The sequence below is a fragment of the Anthonomus grandis genome, chromosome 3 (assembly GCF_022605725.1).
Source record: "Anthonomus grandis grandis chromosome 3, icAntGran1.3, whole genome shotgun sequence".
Lineage (NCBI taxonomy): Eukaryota > Metazoa > Arthropoda > Insecta > Coleoptera > Curculionidae > Anthonomus > Anthonomus grandis.
In genome coordinates this window covers 25,393,768-25,410,469 of record NC_065548.1, presented here as the reverse complement: position 1 = coordinate 25,410,469, position 16,702 = coordinate 25,393,768, and the positions used below count along the sequence as shown (strand labels likewise).

Sequence of the window (16,702 nt, the reverse complement as noted above, 5' to 3'; positions counted from 1 at the left end):
GCAGCACGACAGTACATTAGCAAATTTCGTACAGGTTTCTCTTTTTTTAAGTTTTCGCCATAATCTACAGGACAAGTTTTTTTACGCTTCAATATTATTCTTTATATTAAAAAGTTAGTAGGCGAAGTCTTTTCTTCACAAATAAAATGCTAATCCTCTAATTTCAGGAGTGATGCATTTCGGCAAGTTTGTTGTTCTTGCTATCATCAGACTTGCGTTATATGTTAACACATACATTGTGTATGTTAACATTATACCCAAATTCTAAACAATAACAAACAATACTTCTCAGTATTGTTGTGGAGAAAAGACTTCCTCCACCAACTTTTCAATATTATATTGACTCCACTTCAGAATGGACTTTTTCCTTAATATTATTCTTTACGTTATACTAATCCTACAGACTTCTTATTACTTTTAATACATGTGGCAAATTTTTCGGGTTTTTCCAAATATATATTTGAAATAAAACTGAATAACTGCTCAACCAAGATTTCAATATGGAGAATTTTTTGACCTGGATAATATTCCAATTTAAGAATTAATTATTCTTAAGAACAAACATTAACGTTAATTTTGATAAAGAGTTTATTACTTATAAGTATTTTTGATAATAACCAAAGTTATTGTCTCACAAAAGATATCTTCAAATTGATATTGATTGTTCATTGAGATTGGACAAAATCAATATCAAATTTGCTACTTTATTATATTTTTGTTAAAAATATTTTTTGGGTCGCTTAGAGATGTGTTTTGCCAAGGGAATAATTAAAAATAATAAAGTATACGCCTAATATTGGACAAACAAATTTTACATATTATTATCAGCATAAAAGTCAAGAACCAATAATATGCTTTGACTAACAAAAAAAAAAATTTTTGGCAATAAATACGTTTTGTTTTGGATATAATTAGAGCAAAGAGAATAAATTAATGTCCTAATTAGCAGTTTCTATCTAATAGTGCCGACCAAATTTTGGACACCATATACTTACAATACTTACAACAATTTGATTGTAAAAAAATATTCTTGAAATATTTGAAAATTAAGGGTAGTATATTATATTTAAGTAAAAGTATGGCCAAAAGAATGAAGCAATAATTCTTTTGCAGTATCTAAAGATACTCAAAATGATTTCCTGACCAAATTAGTTGCCATATATTTATATATTTTAGCGGGTAGGTGTAATTTACGGAATTTAATTTATAATGAACAAACTTATTAAACTCTTTATAAAATAGCATTTACTTTTTTTATAGATTCATTTTCATATATATTTGTTTGATTAATTTTATTTTTATCGTTATATCTTGCCGTTACCAAAGATTGGTTTTCCAGTGTTTTGTTTTAAACCGCCTAGTCAATAATTAGAGAACTTGACGTCCAAATAATTTTTATCTTGCTAAAATGGAAAGATTGAAACCGGTGAGGAAACTTATAATTGTATATGACTCATTTTTACCATTGTTTTATAGAATTATCTAAGGTAACATTGAGATTTAAAAACTAAACTAAGCTAAAATGAAGTGGTTGACTTACAATGAAGTTTAGTGAAAAAAAATCACATTTTTGCTAATTTTCGATACAAAAACATTGGCCTAATATACAGGAATAAGTTTACAGTCTATAGGCACCTCTGTCATTATATGTTGTTTTGCTGCTTTGATTTTATGAAAAAAAAAATGAATTAAAAATACAACTGTAATATGGCGCAAATTTATTTAAGAAACAGCGTACATATTTACAAAAAAAAAATATGTTATTACATCGTAAAAATCACTTCCTTTAACTTGTTGGCAATAATTTAATCTTGTTATCTCTCCTAAAAATAAAATACCTATACCATAATGTAATTTTATATCTTTAAATTTTCTGCGTTTCCTTATACACTTTTAATTTTTAATTACCACTACTGGAACAGATCCAGTGGTGTAAGATTCGGTTTTTCTGGTTATTCTGTGGGTTCTCTTCTACTGATCTTTTAAATTTTCCTTATACACTTTGGATTTTGAAAAATACCAAAGCAAAAATCCAGCAGCATTACATCCGGAAATCTTCTTGGCCATTCTTTACTTACATTTTGCAATTAAGGCTATAGATTGTCTACTCCAAGAAAAACAATATAAAAATTAAATATTAAACAAATATTTAATTTTTAAGTAAGTTCGCGCCATATTTAAACTTACTGTAATCACATTATTTCCAGGTAATATTCAAGAAAATGTAAGAATTAAATCTTTATGATTTCCATATGCCCCCAAATGAATAATTATCAAAATAAAAAGAAAAGATATGTTATTTAATGTATATATTCATTATACATTATTATTATTCCCGAATGCTTTAAAACCTGTTACATTCAATAATGCGTATTGAGTATGCTATACAATGGCATAAAAAACTAAGAACAGTTTTAACTAGTTTTATTCTTTCCATTTTGTGCAACAATTATGTTCAAGTTGTCTTTCGTCATGTGGGTCTATTTAATGTCTATAGACACTATCAAACGAAAAAGTTACCTTATAGATGCCAAAAATGAAACAAATAAATGTGCCAAAAGTTATATTATCGCTGTAAATCTTGTAAATAATTTTATTCGTAATTGTATTCTTTTTGATAATTCGCAAGGAAAATTTTAAAATTTTAGGTATATAGCGTATAGCTCTATGTATATTGACTATTTTAATTATGTAATTTTTTAGAGTCCAGGGTCAAGTACGTATTCCAAAAAAAAATGTGGTAATATAATTACTTTTTACTGTATTTATGTTCAAATAAAGAATACTAAACAGAGTCTACATTTTTCCTATATCCCCCCTTATTTATCGAGTTTTAGTTAAATATAGGCAACCCAACGTTCACCGAAGGCAATGGAATGAAGTAATATTGATTTTCGTTATATTTTCTTAGATCTTAGTCCGAGGGTGCGAGTTTGGTAAGTAAAGCTTTAATATTTAAAACTTTTTTTAATGAATCTGTGCATGACACGTTGCAATATTTATATATAACTAAAACGTAGGTACATTTACCTTTAAATTAAAATTTCAATTTAATTCAGTTAATATTCCAGTGCCACATTCAGATCATGTAAACAATGGTATCAACGGAACATTGTCTTATGTTGAAATGTTTGAAGCCTCTCGATCCAACGTTTTGTTATGGAGATGCAAAGCTTGCAGTAAGGAAGTCACCAACAGGTAAAAATATGTCGAGATTTAAACAGCCTGTATATTATATGCCCTAGACCTTGTGGAAAATTTAGTAGAATCATAAATAATGAGTCTTGAATGTGTATTGTAGTCACCACCAGACAATGTATTTTGGAGAACCGTCAAAATACATTGTCTGGTGTATCTTCTGACACCAGACTTCTTCTGGTCTTGTTTTACTTGACACAAATGTTGCAACCTCCTATGAATTGACATTGTTTGACAGATTCAAACAGGTTCTTTGCGACGGAACTATGAGTTAATAAAATACTAGAAGTTCCTGGGTAAAAAAAACTTCAGCATGCTTTTTCAAAATCTGCTTTTCGAGTTTATTTTTAAGTCTCATCGAGGCTGCAATGGATTTTTCTTTAATACAAAAAAAATTGATGTCAAATAATAAGAAATAATGAAATAACCTATAAAATAATTTTGTTTCAAAAATATTTGCGCTGTTAATAACATACTTATAAAACAATTATACTGTTTAAAATTTTATATTTAGATAATGTCCTATTATTAGTACTATAAGAGGTAGCTTAGTGGCCAGTCTGTGTTTCGAATTTGATTTTTTATATCAAGATCTCTGACCTCTCTTGACACCTGATTATGAAATTTCATAGCCAGAAATTCTAGGACGTTTTAACATTTATGCAACCTACGATAAGGCTAAGTGTTCTTGATAATTGGTAAGTTGACTATTGGACAGTCTAGGAGTCAACACAACACAATTTTTGTAAAAAAAAAAAATTTTTTTACAAAAATTGTTCAAAGTTGTCTCCATTTGTGCGATTAACACACAATGTTTCTCGGCGAATACAGGTAAACGACAGTACGACCTCTTTACATCCTGGTGTTAAGAAATTAAATGACAGGAATTTTCAATGCGCTCTTGAAGTTCTTCCAGAGTATTTACTGCTGAGGAGGCCAAGAAATGGGTGCATTGGGCCTCTTTTATTCAAAGACTCATTATTTAGATGTTTATGAACTCTCGTGTAAAATATGGTGAAGCCCATCATGTAGGAACCACATATTCTGTCTTAATTTACAGGAACATTTCTAATAATTGTGGCAGATTGTGTTGAAGAAAACATAAATAAATTTTACCGGTCAGTCGAGGTGGAAAAAAAGTGGGTTCAATTAGCATACCATTTAGTTTCGCCAGCCCAAATATTTTATGAAAATATAAAAGACCTAATATAAATATTAGGTCTTTTTACAGCATATCGATTTTCTACTGCCCAAACTGATTTTTGTAGAAATTTTGCCCTCCATCTCGTGTAAATATGGCATCGTAGACAAAATTAATTTCGTAAGCCCTTCTTCATTTCTGTCAACCTGTTCTAAAAGCCACTAGCAAAATAAAACTCTTCCAGGATAATCTCCAGGTTGTAACGCTTGGTATCCATTGACAATGATAATACTGTTCTTGTCGTATTGTCTTCCACACTTCACTATAAGAAATGTTAAGTCGAGCTGCTCTAGTACTGGGCCGTCTTTGACTACTTCTAAAATGTCTTCCGCTTGACATTTCAGGTTGAGCAGCTCTATAATTTATAAACGGTAAAAGCCGTAAACAAAAAACGGTAAGAACTTGCACATTCTCTTGTTTTTCCAAATTGTGAATGTTAATTGAATTTCTTTTATTATGCAGCTTTTACATGTTATTTTTGGTTTATCAATTCCTTTTGATGAGTACTACAGGCAGTTAAAATAAATGACTCGACTTTGGAAACACCCTGTATACAATTAACGAATAATATTAATAATTTTCTATTAATAAACTTCTTCCTTCGCACAAGCATTTTTCGCAGCAAATGCTGGAAACCAGCAGAGGTTTCCCGGTCTTCAATCCAGTCAAAAAAGAATATGGTTGAAAACCATCATCTCCAGGTTCTTCAAGACTATTTTCAGCAAGTGAAACATCTTGCTGAAAATAGTCATTTTATTTTTGACAAGTCAGTATGAATTTTTTGAGTTTAGATCTAGTTACCAACCAGTGGTGCCAAAATCGTCTTTTAATAAGTTTGGTTTATAGTTTGACCATCTAAAAGCCATTTTAATATATAGATTATGGCGGAGTTTTAACACCGCATTGGAATATACAGGTTTTATCGTAGGTGATTACGTTCTCCATTAATTCAGGCACTTCATGTAACGTCTCAAGAAAATATGAGCAGATCTGTTGACGAACGAGCTTTTGGTCAAAGATCAAATTGTTTGAGATCAAATTCGCGACTTTTCTCATGGAATATTGTCAGCTTCTTTATTGACAGTATCAGCAACCACTACCGAATCCTTATACGACGAGCTCCGCGAATTTTGATTATTTGCGAAGTGCTCCCTCGGCCTTTAAAAAACCACTCAAAACGCATGAGAGAATTCCTATTATATAGAAAAATCTCAGTAGAAAAAATAATACTACAGGGATAAGCACGTGTTTTCCTACTGAAATTTTGTTTTTCTACTGGGACGACGCTGCTTGCGTTTCTCCCCTCCTACCAACCTAGGATGTCTTCTGCGACCTCGTATATATATATGCTTTGAAAATACACATTACCACCGTCTATAGATTACAACAAGTCAGACCACTCGAGCGGCCCTGAAATCGATTGCCCCACCCCCCGTTCCTCACCTCGCCATGCATCGGCTGGGTAGAACCCAGGTTAAGTTTTCGCAAGTACGTTAACTTGTGTGCATCCGTTTCGCGAGAGAGTTTTTGCTTGTAGCGTTTTAGACAATAATTTGGTTACATACTACTTGTATAAATATAATTACCCAATAATAAAGTAGTATGTATTTCATCCCTATATGTTAAATATTTTGTTCTGTATTTTGTGTTTTACATAAAAGCATTACAATCTTAAAAAATAGTTTATTATTTATTTTCTCCCCCTAATGTTACTGGAATAGTTTTAGCCGATTTTACAACCTATTATCCCAAACCAACACATCCCACTTCTTTTTGTCGGCCACCAATATCGGCGTTTAAGACCCGGTAAATTTTGATATTTTAACATATTTTATATATATTTACTATATACACAAATGAATACAAAGTATATAATTTACAAAACTACTTATTTAGCGCTTATTATGATAATTGTTTGTTATTCTTTTGCGCTTTTGTATTTTTAAAACGACCTAATTCAAAAATTAAAATAACCCATACCGTATTTAAAGACTCCTAAAAATGTAGCAAATTTAAACAATTCAACAAGTAACGTTTCTTTCAAATTCACTTTTTATATATTATATTTGAGGTAAAAGGCAGCCATTTTGAATCCGCCATATTAAACGCTTCCAATTTATTTAAAAGTTCAAATTCATTAAACTGATCAAAATTTCTAGATACACCAATTTTAGAAAAGGGAAATTCAAAAACATTTTAAAAACTGTCCTTGTTATCGAAAGCCAAGCACCTACAAAATTTGAAAACAATCTGACAAGTAGAAGTTATAGTTTAAATAGAATTCTATTTTGAATTAGATTTGTTATATACATACATACAAACATTGCTACATAAGGGCAAAGAAGTGAAGCTAATATAAAAAATGTGTAAAAACGTTAATAATTAAGAAACACTGTCATTTAAACACATTCTATTCCAGTCCTATAAAAAAAGTTCTTATTTTATGACTTAAAATACTTCTTATGAATACTCCTTGTATAAAAATAATCAGCGCGCCTCAGAATTTGCTTTCATCGATATTTACGATAAACCCTGGTAAACTCTTGTGCGCAGCAAACAGCGGGATTCAAGGTCAATTTTGCTTTAACACGGGCGGTATAGGAAGTGGTCTGACTTGTTGTAATCTATAGACGGTGACATTACGTTTCCAGAACAACTAATTGAGAAACATAATATGATGTTTCTAAATATGATATGTTTTTTATAAAATATTTACCAAAAAAATATATATTTTTTCACAATAGTTAATTAACAAAAAGTTACTACAATAATTAACAAACATTCTCACAAAATATTTAAGTAAATATATAAAAATAATATTTCAACAAAAAGACTTTCGTTTTTGGTATTTGGAACACATTTCAACAATTGCTTCTCCAAAGTTACACAAAGAAGACAATTAAATGTTTATTTTTGATAACAATACCATATTAGTACTCATTATTAGGTAACTTTAACAGCCGTAATTACATATATTTAATCAGATATTTGTATCTGTCGTACATAAAATTATAAAATAACTATAATAATAAATAATTATAAAACATTTATCTTTCTAGGTGGCACCACTTTCATTCACACACCCCACAGCGGTCATTCTGCCCATATTGCCCGGCTACTTATAGCCGAATCGACACACTGAGGAGTCACATGCGCACGAAACACACGATGTACTTCAGCAAGCAGGCCATTTAGCAATACGAGAAGGCGACCGCTTTCTATTTTAGACAGTGGTACGCTAATACCGTTTAAGTATTAATAGTTAGGTAAATATTTTCTAATTAAAATCATAACATGTAAAATTTTGATTCAATTAGAATATTGTATGGTGTTTAACAACAATCTGTAATTGATCGAAATTGGAAATATTTTGTTTTTTTTCTTGTTATGTACAGAAAAAGGGGTAGATCAAAGGTCTAGTCCATTCCAGATTTGCAACATATGTATTAGAATAATAAAATTTTTACTTTTTAGGTAGGCGACCTAAAAAAATTATCTTAAAAAGTAGTGTATGTACTTACAAATAGACAAGATCATTGGCATTAACATTAGTTTTAAATATCTGTGGCTTCTTTCCATATGATTGTAGTTTAGGGCATTAATCAATGTAATTAAACTTTTTTTTTGTATTTTATTGAAATAGAAATTATTAATATACAAAAAGAAACAATGGTACCTTGAATTATACCAAACATAGTTCTGTGATATTGGCTGATATTTAATTGATTAAGTCCAGTTTTATTAACAGGGTATAATATATTTTTAAAAAATTCTTATTTTTGTTAATTTAGGTAATTTTGGGTAGGAGAAAGCTGAAACATCATTCATGTTGACCAATATCTTAAAATATAAAATATATTAACACTGTAAGATTTTAGCATAATAAGTGTCACTTTTAGTATAAATTAGAACACCAAATAATTGTACAATATCACAATTACTGTAGTAAACAATCTGTGTTGACATTTCAATGTGTATAGATATAGTGCAAATATAATGTGTTAATCAAATAAAACAGTCATAAATGAATACTTAATTTGTTTTCTTTAAATTTTAACCCCTTGCTTTCATTAAAGTATTATAGAGAACATCTTTGGAATGTATTAAAATATGAAACCCATCAACCACAAACACACTTTAAAATATAGTGTACTATGAAAACATGCTATTATGCAAATTCTCTAAATCATGTACTCTTTCCTTTGCTCTTATCTTTTCTTTTCTTTCCGCTTCATACTCTTCGTCATCTGTAGGTAACTCAAATCTACATAATGGGCAAGAATTTGTCTAAAAATTAATTATATAAATGATAGATAATACATCACCGATATCATACTTACCTTTTGTAACCAAAGCAAGAGACAGCCTGGGTGAAATTCATGATTACAAGGCATTTTTTTGGTTAATTCTCCTGTAGTGTACTCTTTAAGGCAAACTGGACATTGAGTGCCTATAGCAAAGAATAGATAGATGAAATAAACAAATCTTCAAATCAATATGGATGAAACACAAATTTTTGTTTTCTCTCTTAAAAATTAAAATATCTTTAAGTTATTATAACGGCATCATTTATTTTTTACACTAACTTCATGCTAATTTTAAAAGTCAAGAATATGGGTATGAGCTTCAATAGCATGACAAATAATAATGTGAAATCAGCACTGTCAAAATGATCATTATCAGTTTCGCTACAATTTTGAATTTAAACTCCAGACGTATGAAATAATGTTTGTTCTATTTATTCATACATTAATCTATACATATAAATGTCTGTCTGGAGTATCACGCCTAAACTGTGCTATGAAATAATACGAAAAAGAGCACACTTTTTCCAATAACATTACGCGATTTAACAAATTTACTTGTTTAACAATAGAGTCATTGAAGATTTATTCTACCTCCACACGAACAAAGCCGCAGCTCAGGCAAGTACATTATAAACATTAATTAATAGAAAAACAGAATTATACATAAAAAAACATTTAAGTATAAGCATAATATATGCAATAATTTTAATATTTATACAATTCAGAGAAACTACTTTTTAATTCACCATTTTGATTCTCTTTATGTGTCTATACACATACTCAAGAATCAATATCACAGACAATGGAATCCATGACTTCCAAAATAAAAATCAAAGTATTGCAAAATCAACCTCTGAAGAAAAAAAAGATTTAATCTGTGTCTTTCTTGTGTTATCAATTTTATAATGAATTAAAGTTAGTTAAGGTACTATTTGTATTTTCAGTTTAAAAAAAGAAAGAAAGAAAATGTGCTATATTATGTAAGACAAAACAAAATCATGTGTACAAGCATTCTAAAAACTAAAAAATGCACTTTAAATTTCAAGCAAACATAACATCTAAAACATTTTACCATAAAATTTACATACATTACCAAAATTAATTATAACAAAACAGATTGAAAAAATTAAAAAAAGCATCTTTTTGATAAATTTGATTAAAAAATAAGTAAAGCTGTCAATAAAACAGAATTTAGAGAAGGTAAATTAAAATATTTAATAGGAAACAAAACTAAAACACTAAAATGATGTCAGAGCACAGGTCAAAAGGTATCATTGAAAAATTGTCAAGGCTATAATATGCCCTGGATAATAAAAGTGATTTTAATTTCTTTTTGAATTTCATAACTTCTAAAATTTGTCTGATACATAGAGGAACATGGTTGTAAATTTTTTTGCTAAGGTATATAAGTGAGTTCTTGATAAAAAGAGAAAAAAGAGTTAGGATTTTTTGAGATATAAAGAGAGGTTTACAAGAATCTCTCAACCCAGCGGAACATAGGTATCTAACTGCCTTTTTTTGAAGCACAAACATGTATAATGTGTATATATGTTTAATAATTCCTTGATGATTAAACCCCAAAAAGGCAAGCCATAACAAAGATGGGACTCAATAAGAGAAAAGTACACTGAACGTGCAACTACCCCTCCCAGCTCATGCCCCGCCATTCTTACTGCAAAGCATCCAGAGGATAATTTTGATGCAAGATTTAGGATATGATCTTCGAAGCGAAGGCGACCATCAATGGTAATACCAAGGAACTTACAACTTTCTTTGTATTGCAAGGGGGAGTTTTCACTAAACATAAGACCCCGAACGTCACATTTAAATCCTATTATAAAGGTTTTGCCCACATTAAATACAAGCTTGTTTGCAGCACACCACTCCAATAAAATCCTAAGACCCTTAAAAACCTGGGCTCTAACATTATCAGAATCTATGATTCCATAAAATGGTGGTATCATCAGCAAACTGAACCACTTTTCCCTGCAGTTTTAATGAACCGAAATCATTTACATAGAGCAAAAATAATAGTGGTCCTAACACTGAACCCTGAGGTACTCTAGTTTTAAGGGATCTGGAATCGGATAAACATCCAGATACTGTAACTCTTTGGGTACAATTTGACAGATAGGATTCCAGCCATTACAATGCCACACCTCTAAAGCCATAATTATTGAGCTTAGACAGCAGTATTCCATGATCTACACAATAAAATGCCTTGGATAAATCGCAAAACACTGCCGCCGCCGACTCTCCAGAATTTAAGGACACATAGACACTCTCCAAAAAGCCGAAAACAGCGTCATGAGTCCCTTTTCCCGTTTGAAATCCAAACTGATTTGCAGATAAAATGCAATTATGTTGCAAAAAAGACAAAATTCTGATTTTTGAAAGTTGTTCAACTATCTTGGAGAGTGTAGACAATATAGAAATTGGACGGAAATTACAAGGCTCACTCAAATCTCCACCGTTATAAAGAAGGATACACTAGCCTCTTTCAAACATGTTGGAAAGATGCCATTATGAAAGGAATTGTTTATGGCCGCAGCTAAGGCACTCGCTGAGTCAGGCAAAAGGAGTAGTAAGTTTGATGATATTCCATCAACTCCAGCTGATTTGTGGTTTTTTAAACTTTTAATTGCATCTTCAACATCAGTAAGGCTAACAGGATAAAAGAAAAAAAGAATTTTGAACCGACACTTGTTGAATATAATGCAAAGGATCAACATTAGTATTCACATCCTTGAGCAACAAATGAGGAATATTACAGTAATAATCATTTAAACTATTTGGTCTTACTTCTAGTTCTGAAACTTTCTTGTGAGAATGCCTGAAGTCATTTATAATTGACATTCTCTCTGCCTATTTGAAGACACATTCAAGAGGTCACTATAATATTTAACCTTTGCTGCTTTTATCGTTTTTCTGTATAGACTACGATATTTCTGATGATAAAGAATAATGTTTGCATTAGTTGTATACTTGCACAACTTAGCCAAAAAACGGAGGTTTTTAGCTGAAGTTCTGAGGCCTGCTGTGACCCATGGTTTTCTATTTTTCATTTTAAGCCTCTTTTTAGGAAAACACTGATTGATCTTGTCACATAGCACATGGAATAACAAAGTAAACGGGCCAGGAGCCATTTCAACTGCATTCCAATTAACCAAAGCTATAGTAGAAGAAAAAGCATTGAAATTTGCTCTGCTGAAAATTCTTCCTATATAATGAGATGAAGGAAATACAGTGTTGCATGGAATCCTAGCGAGAATGGCTTCATGGTCAGAAATACCAGATGAGAGTACTCTACATGACACATCATTTAAATTTGTACACAAATAATCAATAGTAGTTGCAGATGAGGATGTTATATGTGTGGGTGAAAGAACATGCATCTTTAAGTCATAAGATTCCAATATACTTAAAAGGGATGTATAATATAAAAACTTCAGATAAACACCATAAACTCATAGTAATTAGATCTATAAAGCTATAGCTTATCAAAGTATTTTAAGACAAGAAGAAGTTGTGCAACAGAGAAAATGAAATTAGGTTATTTTTTGCATATTCTTTACAATACCTATAAGAAATTTGGTCAACAAATAATGCAAACATTTACTAGTTTTTAAAACAGCAAATGATTCCATAATAGTTTAATTATTTTACACTATGTTGGTGTGATTTGTTTTTATTTAACTTTGCATCCACAGTTTCACGAAGTCATATGTGGTAAAAGCCAGCAGCTATTTGGAGGCAAAGCCCCACAAAAAATGCAACGAACAATTCTCTTTAGAATCCGATACTATTCTGTTCATGATAGCAGCCTTGACTACCACTTTTCATCTGAAGATGAGATACAAGAAAAAGAGAAAGAAAACTTACTGCAAAGTTTTGAATCAATGAAAAACAAAGACTTCTTTTAGGTGGCTAAGATTTTTGCTATTTATTTATTATTTAGCAGTTACGAAGTAGAATTTTACAAGCAATAACCTTTCAGGAGAAAATAGAGTCATTCATTGCTGACCAGGATATAGTATAGACCCTCAAAAACCTACTGAGATGAACTATTAGATTTCATAATGTGATTGTTTTCAAAAAGGACTTAACTATTTTCAATTTGTACTAAATAATGGTTTTATTATGGGCCTTACAAAGTTTTTAGAGTACATATTATTTTTTGTTTTGCATTATTAGAATAATATTATATATTTAGTAAACTATTAATATAAAAAGAAATTCTTTTTCTTCACTGCAGCACTCTGCAGAGATTTGTCCAATTTAAGGAGCAAACCCCCGCAATATTTTTAATTCTAAAATATTTTATTTCTCAGTAAATAATAATGAGATTATGCAAGGCTAATATGTTTGCATAAATTTACTTAAAACTGCTGCTTCTACTTCCTGTCATAGTATAAAAACTAAAAATTGTGGGGCTTTACCCCCACCTACCCTATAGTTAATTTCATCAAGAAATTTTTCAAGGAACAACTTTTCTGAAAATTTTTAAATGAGTTAACAGAAGGTGGATGTGAAGAACAAAACATTGATGTTGTTTTGCTGCCAATGTTTTACCAATTTTAAGTAATAATATTTTTTTATTATATTTTTAGATTGTTTCATACTATTTCATACTAAAGGGTTGATTTTACTTGATACATAATGTCAGGTATTTGTTATTAAAAAAATATAACGAATTAATAACACCAACTGTAGGATATTGGTTAGTTTTTACATTTATGTATAATGTGATTCCTTGTATGTCCATATTATATCCCAAGCTAATGAAGGCCCATAAGAGTCAACTAGTACCTGTTTGAGTGACTGTTGCATCTTCTAATGACTCAACTGCCTCCTTAGAGGCAGGAGGAGGTATTTTATCTTCTCCACCAAAAATTCCAAATAGTCTACCCCATTCTATGTGAAACAAAGGTCTCTCACCATCTCTTAGCTCCCTCCAGCCCATTTCAGAAAAATAATCTGCCATTTTATAGTAGAGTAATAATGATTCTATTTAACTTAGTTGGACTAAATATTAATTACATAAATGGCCCTACTTAAGCGAATAACAATATTATTGAGGGTAGATAATAGATATTACTAATTGTACTAATAGCAATGATTTTCAAATTTTTGGGAAAATTGAAAAATGTCAAATTAGAAATCAGCTGATTTTGATGTGTGTCATGCTAGTATTGCTATTGCTAATGCCTGATCCTTGCCAGCTACCTGCTTATAAAGCCTCGTGTCCACATGCAATTAACTTGCGATAGTTCTTTACCAAGTAACTTGCTGGAGTGTTTACACTTTATTTCAATTATTTTCAAATTTATTTGGGCAAGTTACTCAGAAAGCTTTACTTGCTGTATTTCTTTAAGTGAAACGTGTACACTAGTTTTGTAAATATGTCATCTCGGCAAATAGCTGCTGCGGTTGTGATATATTTAATAAAAAAACGAAAAGAGAAAAAGGAAAAAAATAAAAGAAAAATTTGGGTCAGAAAATGGATTCAGCGTAGAGCTACTTTAGGATTACATGAGAAGTTACTTAATGAGTTAAGAATGGAAGACCCACAACAGTTGAAAAACTTTCTACGAATGTCTGCAAAAGAAATTTTTTGCTTGGTTTGGTGAAGGAAAAGATATATAAGAAAGATACAAAAAATGCGACAGGCCATTAGACCAGAAGAACGCCTGTCTTTGACACTTCGCTTTTTAGCCACAGGTAATTACTTAGAAAGCTAAATATATATACTAAAATAAATATTATATTTTACAACAAAATATTTTTATTTTCATGAAAAGTAATTATAATCACAAAGAAAAAAGTACAATTTTAATTATTGCAGGTGATTCCTACCATTCTCTTATGTATTTGTATCGAATCCCTGTATGTACGATCGCAAGGATTGTTCCTGAGTGCTGTGCTGCAATTGTGGAAGCTGTAAAAAAGGAATATTTAAAGGTATGTATTTAAATGTCTATAATTTTAATTGCTGTTGTACCTGTGTAAATTGTCTTGTCAGTATAGGGCTGCACAGTATATTGAGTTGACGATGAGGCACTTGAATCATATGTAGGGGATAAAAGAGGGATAGAGGCCGGTGTTGAATGTCCAGAATCAGCTAATTCTGAAATTGTAAGAATATCTCTTTGTATCATTTTTTTTAACCTTAATTGGCGCTGCTCTGAACATAGGGATCTAAGCTCGGATGCTACATAATCTCCCAATATTTGCCAGTTATCTGAGGGTCGATTCATCACCTTTACTGCATTTGCCAACATCGCATCTTCTTCAGTCACTTTAATTTTTTTAGGTTTTTTGGACGGTGTACTTTTTGTTTCTGTTTCAATCTTTTGTCGCTCATCTATTGTGGAATTTTGTGTCAGTATATCCTTATCTTTTTGAGTCTGAAAAAAATATTTTAATTTTAGGTTCCAAATACCCAAGAAGAATGGATTAGGATTTTGAAAAATATCTGGAATTTCCCAAACTGCCTAGGAGCTCTGGATGGAAAACGTGGTCTGGTCATTATGCAAGCCCCACCTTGCAGTGGAAGTTATTATTTTAACTACAAAGGCACGCACAGCATAGTTTTAATGGCATTGGCTGATGCAAATTATAAATTTATTTATGTGGATGTTGGTTGTAATGGAAGAATTTCGGATGGTGGCGTGTATAACATGTGTTCTCTGTCTACCGCTTTGGAAAATAATACTGTAAATTAGCCTCCTCCACAACAGCTGCCGGGAATGAAAAACTTTTCATCGTTTGTTTTTGTAGCAGACGACGCATTTGCAATGAAACCAAACTTGCTTAAACCATATCCATTTAAAAATCAGCCAGGGCCAAACCGCGTATTTAATTACCGACTCTCACGTGCAAGAAGAATAATTGAAAATGTATTTGGTATTATAGCAAATCATACAATTTTGCCCTGAAAAAGTAAAAAAAATTGTTTTGTCAATGTGCGTTCTTCATAACTTTTTAATAACCAGAAATTCGTCGAAAGCAAATTATGCACCGACAGGAATTTTCGATACAGAAAGCGATGGAGGTATTATAAATGGTCAGTGGCACCAGGAAGGTATGCCAAAACAAAACTTATTGCCACTTAATACCAGAAATCTCCATAATTGTTCCCAAAATGCTAAAATGGTTCGAGAAGATTTCAAAAACTACTTTATTTCCCCTCAAGATGAGGTTCCATGGCAGTACAAATACATCTAAAATGATATATAGGTTAAGGTTTTGACTACTGATTACTTTAAACACCTAATATAAAATACTTTAAATAAAATAAAATTAATTTTCGACTTTTACTTACCAGATTATCTTCTGTACAGCTTTGAACATTTGCAGCTAACATGAATTTTAAAGAATCAAAGAATTCCCATGGACTCTTATACACTTCATTTGCTCCTTGTCCACTTTTTTTCTTTTGAATTTTTTTCCACTCCTGATTCAATTGTGTTTTTAAGTTGTGTAACTTGCGTTGAATTTCGTTTTCAGACGTTTCAAATAGTTCTGCTAATTTTTGAAAAGCACCCTGTTTTTTTACTCTGTTTTTAAAGTCTTTGCAATGTACATTCCATAATTCTGGGTATAGTTCAACATTTTCAATCAATAAATTAGTGTCGTCCCTACTCCAAACACGCCGGTCCACCATTTTTTTTAAATACACGTAAATATTTCACTACTTGCTGCAAATATTTCGGAACAGTTTCGATGTTGATAATTGCAAATTAACTTGCTGAAACACGCGGTGTACACTACAAGCTCTAGCAAGTCAGCAAGTACTTGCCCGGCAAGTAAACTTTCTGCAATATTACTCTACCGTGGCTGTTTACACGCGCTGCAAGTGACTTGTGAGAGTAACTCTAGCAAGTTTATTTGCTAGTGGACACGAGCCATAAGTCCGCGTCCTTTGTTATTTGATTATTTTAACTTTACTTGTTCGGCCTGGTGTAAAGCTTGCTACAGACGATGCGCGGTTCGC

At 31.1% G+C, this 16,702-nt stretch overlaps 3 protein-coding genes across 3 annotated transcripts in view; 1 reads left to right on the top strand and 2 right to left on the bottom strand.

Annotated features, from left to right (window-relative positions):
• Positions 1-8,107, top strand: part of LOC126734430 (sex determination protein fruitless) — a 79,441-nt gene extending 71,334 nt beyond the window's left edge. Inside the window, exons 6-7 of the mRNA XM_050438067.1 lie at positions 3,072-3,198; positions 7,459-8,107. Coding sequence (XP_050294024.1) covers positions 3,072-3,198; positions 7,459-7,594 — 263 coding nt within the window. The 3' untranslated portion in view covers positions 7,595-8,107. The remainder of the gene's footprint in view (positions 1-3,071; positions 3,199-7,458) is intronic.
• Positions 8,108-8,424: 317 nt separating this feature from the next.
• LOC126734432 (E3 ubiquitin-protein ligase RNF181) lies at positions 8,425-13,860 on the bottom strand. Its single transcript, XM_050438071.1, has 3 exons — positions 13,516-13,860; positions 8,740-8,849; positions 8,425-8,686 (listed from the first exon to the last, which is right to left on the bottom strand). The coding sequence occupies exons 1-3, from the start codon at positions 13,688-13,690 to the stop codon at positions 8,552-8,554; spliced, it is 420 nt and encodes a 139-aa protein (XP_050294028.1). The 5' UTR covers positions 13,691-13,860; the 3' UTR covers positions 8,425-8,551.
• Positions 13,861-14,558: 698 nt separating this feature from the next.
• On the bottom strand, positions 14,559-16,372 carry LOC126734639 (uncharacterized). Its single transcript, XM_050438335.1, has 3 exons — positions 16,031-16,372; positions 14,708-15,113; positions 14,559-14,644 (listed from the first exon to the last, which is right to left on the bottom strand). Exons 1-3 carry the CDS (start codon positions 16,370-16,372, stop codon positions 14,559-14,561), a joined length of 834 nt encoding a protein of 277 aa, XP_050294292.1.
• Between the last annotated feature and the right edge of the window lie 330 nt (positions 16,373-16,702).

Bases quoted from the DNA above. Each gene is read 5' to 3' on its own strand.
- LOC126734432 (XM_050438071.1), bottom strand. From the start codon at position 13,690: ATGGCAGATTATTTTTCTGAAATGGGCTGGAGGGAGCTAAGAGATGGT. The intron at 8,850-13,515 runs GTACTAGTTGAC...TCTTTGCTATAG, and splicing joins TGCAACAGTCACTCAAACAG to GCACTCAATGTCCAGTTTGC. The intron at 8,687-8,739 runs GTAAGTATGATA...ATTAATTTTTAG, and splicing joins TCTTGCTTTGGTTACAAAAG to ACAAATTCTTGCCCATTATG.
- LOC126734639 (XM_050438335.1), bottom strand. From the start codon at position 16,372: ATGGTGGACCGGCGTGTTTGGAGTAGGGACGACACTAATTTATTGATT. The intron at 15,114-16,030 runs GTAAGTAAAAGT...TATTTTTTTCAG, and splicing joins GCTGTACAGAAGATAATCTG to ACTCAAAAAGATAAGGATAT. The intron at 14,645-14,707 runs GTACAACAGCAA...CCTTTTTTACAG, and splicing joins TGACAAGACAATTTACACAG to CTTCCACAATTGCAGCACAG.